This window comes from Cynara cardunculus, assembly GCF_001531365.2.
Source record: "Cynara cardunculus var. scolymus isolate 2C chromosome LG 16, CcrdV1, whole genome shotgun sequence".
In the NCBI taxonomy this organism is placed as follows: domain Eukaryota; kingdom Viridiplantae; phylum Streptophyta; class Magnoliopsida; order Asterales; family Asteraceae; genus Cynara; species Cynara cardunculus.
This window is the reverse complement of record NC_037543.1, coordinates 4072340-4075204: the sequence shown is the minus strand read 5'-3', so window position 1 is coordinate 4075204 and position 2865 is coordinate 4072340. Positions and strand designations below refer to the sequence as shown.

At 33.6% G+C, this 2865-nt stretch overlaps 1 protein-coding gene across 1 annotated transcript in view; it reads left to right on the top strand.

Moving 5' to 3' along the window:
• The window catches only part of LOC112529609 (early light-induced protein 1, chloroplastic-like), a 5186-nt gene extending 4870 nt beyond the window's left edge, over positions 1 to 316 (top strand). The window contains exon 2 of the mRNA XM_025140934.1: positions 7 to 316. Coding sequence (XP_024996702.1) covers positions 7 to 316 — 310 coding nt within the window. The remainder of the gene's footprint in view (positions 1 to 6) is intronic.
• Positions 317 to 2865: the final 2549 nt, after the last annotated feature.

The window sequence follows — 2865 nt, the reverse complement described above, 5'->3', positions numbered from 1 at the left end:
GTTCAGTGGACCAGCACCGGAAAGGATCAACGGAAGATTGGCGATGATAGGGTTTGTGGCGACAATGGCGGTGGAGCTGAGCAGTGGTCAAGATGTGTTCACACAGATCTCCAACGGTGGCGTGGCGGTGTTTGTGGTGACGAGCGTGGTGTTGTCAGTGGCGTCGTTGGTGCCGTTGTTGAAAGGGGTTAGCGTGCAGTCGAAGTCGAAGGGGATAATGACGTCGGATGCGGAGCTGTGGAACGGGCGGTTTGCGATGTTGGGTCTGGTGGGTTTGGCTTTTACGGAACTTGTTAAAGGCACTCCCCTTGTGTAATCATTTTTATAGTTATAAAACCAAAAATATTAAATTGGATTTTTTTATTTATCTGGATATTTTAACCTGTTATCCTAGCCGACTAATCACAAAGCGACCATCTGCTTTGTAAATAGTACGAAATCACCACATTTGAATCTCTGTGGCCACAAGGTGATTTTTATTCTTACTTGTATTTAAACCTGGGACCTCCAGATAGTTTTTGACCTTTGAAAACAATTCAAACCAATCAGACACCACCTCAATGGTTTAAATTGCATTTTTGTTTATAATGTATTTAATTATATTAAATTGTTTATCGCATCAACAATAATTAACTTGTCAAACTGTCAACACGTAAACTAATATGATTGAAATTGGCTTAGACGTAGCGCAATCCAACCTGCTGCCAACCCGTCATTAATATTTATTTAATCGACTTCATAATAATGAGTGGGGTGGATTCAAAAAGGTAACTCGTGCGATCGCCTAGGGCAACAACCACCGAAGGGGTAACAAAGATGTACGAGTCTAGGAGAGGTTTCAACAAAAAAATTGAGAGGGAACATTTAGAAGATATCGACACCCGACACAGAGTTGTAGAGTGGCAATTGAGTTTCTGAAGTTCCGGTGTGATTGAGACGCCATTGAACATTGAGGCCAACGATGTTTAGTGGAGACGGATTGACATTTGACGGTGGATACTTTAGGTGTCGGCATAAGATGTTGTGTTTGTATTTGTGGTGGAGAAACGATGAGGTATCTTGGAAGAATCGATACAGGATACAGGAGCTATAATGAAAACATGTCGTCTCAATCGATATCTTTTTAGAAAAAGTTTCACATATTTTTTAGTTGTTTTTTTATAAATATGGTTGAATTTAGGGGTTGTTTACCAAATGCTTATAGACAAGAGTCATCACTCTAATTTACTTTATGGGTAACATTATTGGCCATTCAAAATGGATTTAACAGTAAGCGTTTATAAGCTGATAAGTATTTACCGGGTAAGATTCTCAGTCCTATTGTAAATTTCATTAGAGAAAAGACAATGATCGAGAGTTTTACGTGGTAAGTGAATGTGATGACTCTTACCCGGTAAGAACCTGTTGGATATGATCTAATGTAAGAACTTTTTCCTGCTTGAAGCAGTATGCGTCTTAATTGCCTTGGAGCATCTTCAAGAGATTATATAAAATAGAGAAAACGGAGATTTTGAGCATATTTTTGCACCAATATGAGAGGGTGTAAATTTCTTAAAATTGGAGAACTCCTAAAAAATGATTACAATAAGAGAGAAACATTTTTTTATTATATTAACACAAATAGAAATCCTTGATGTTAAATGTTTATGAGAGATAAAAAATATTTTATTTATATATAGAAATTATTTTATAATATAATTAATGTTTTAGTCTTCAAATAAAGAATCTGTTTGGAGATGAATGCAATTTTTTTTTTTTGGAGATTTTAAGTTTTTATTTCTCTATTTTGAAGAATCCATTAAAGATTCTCTTTACAATCTACGAACCATTAAACTCCTTGTTGCAAAACTTCTTAAGTTTAACCGCCCCTCCAATTAGGCTCCTGTAGTTGAGAAATTGGTCTCAACGACTCCCAATAATCCAATCAATGAACAATTATAGAAAAAAGAAAACAACAAGAATTTACAAGGAAACTTTCAAATCAGAGAAAAACAATGATTTAAAGAGAAAATTCAGCACACAATTCTATACTCTCAAGCCCTCCTGAATAATACCTATACTCTCACAGATTTAACTCACATCTTTCTACTCTATAAAAAAACACCAAAGGCGTGGACCCCGTTTATAGGCATGTAATCTCTTTTAACTTTCATTGCTCCACCAAAAATCTGCGATATAAAGCCTCAATCTATTTCTCGATTAAAACAAAAATCTAGGCTATCAAATAAAATTTCTAATTGCTTTAATGTTTCATGCTAGTGAAAAATAGTTAAATATTAATTATTATTTTTCTTTAATATAGAGTTTTAGAGATTTTTCAAACTTAAAATTTTTCACACACTGTATGTTCTTTTCTCTATTTTAACATAGTTGTTGGACCAAAAACACCTTTTAAATCTCTAAAATTTCTATTTTTGCATGTCCACCGGAGATACTTACATTTCTTACACTTTTGACCCTTTATAAAACTACGGTCTGTTTGTTAACAGATTAGTGAGTTTAATGAGAATCAACTTATTTTGGCAGCTATATATAATTATTTCATAGTGGCTTATTGATATATAGGTGAGTTATTCAGTAAGCTTCTGGAGCTTTATATACAAAACCGAGTTTATTTCCAAACATGTCCCTCTCAATTAAAAAACAGCTCACTCCATCTATGAAAAAATCCCTTAAATAGAAACTTTCTTAACCAATACATACATATTAATCCACACAGACAGTTTTATTTTTATAAGAATTAAATGGAAAACCAAAACCCAACCAAACAAGCCATTAATTTGGTTACAAACATTATTTCTAGGCAAATCTTTATCTTTATCTTATATATATATATATATATATATATATATATATATATATATA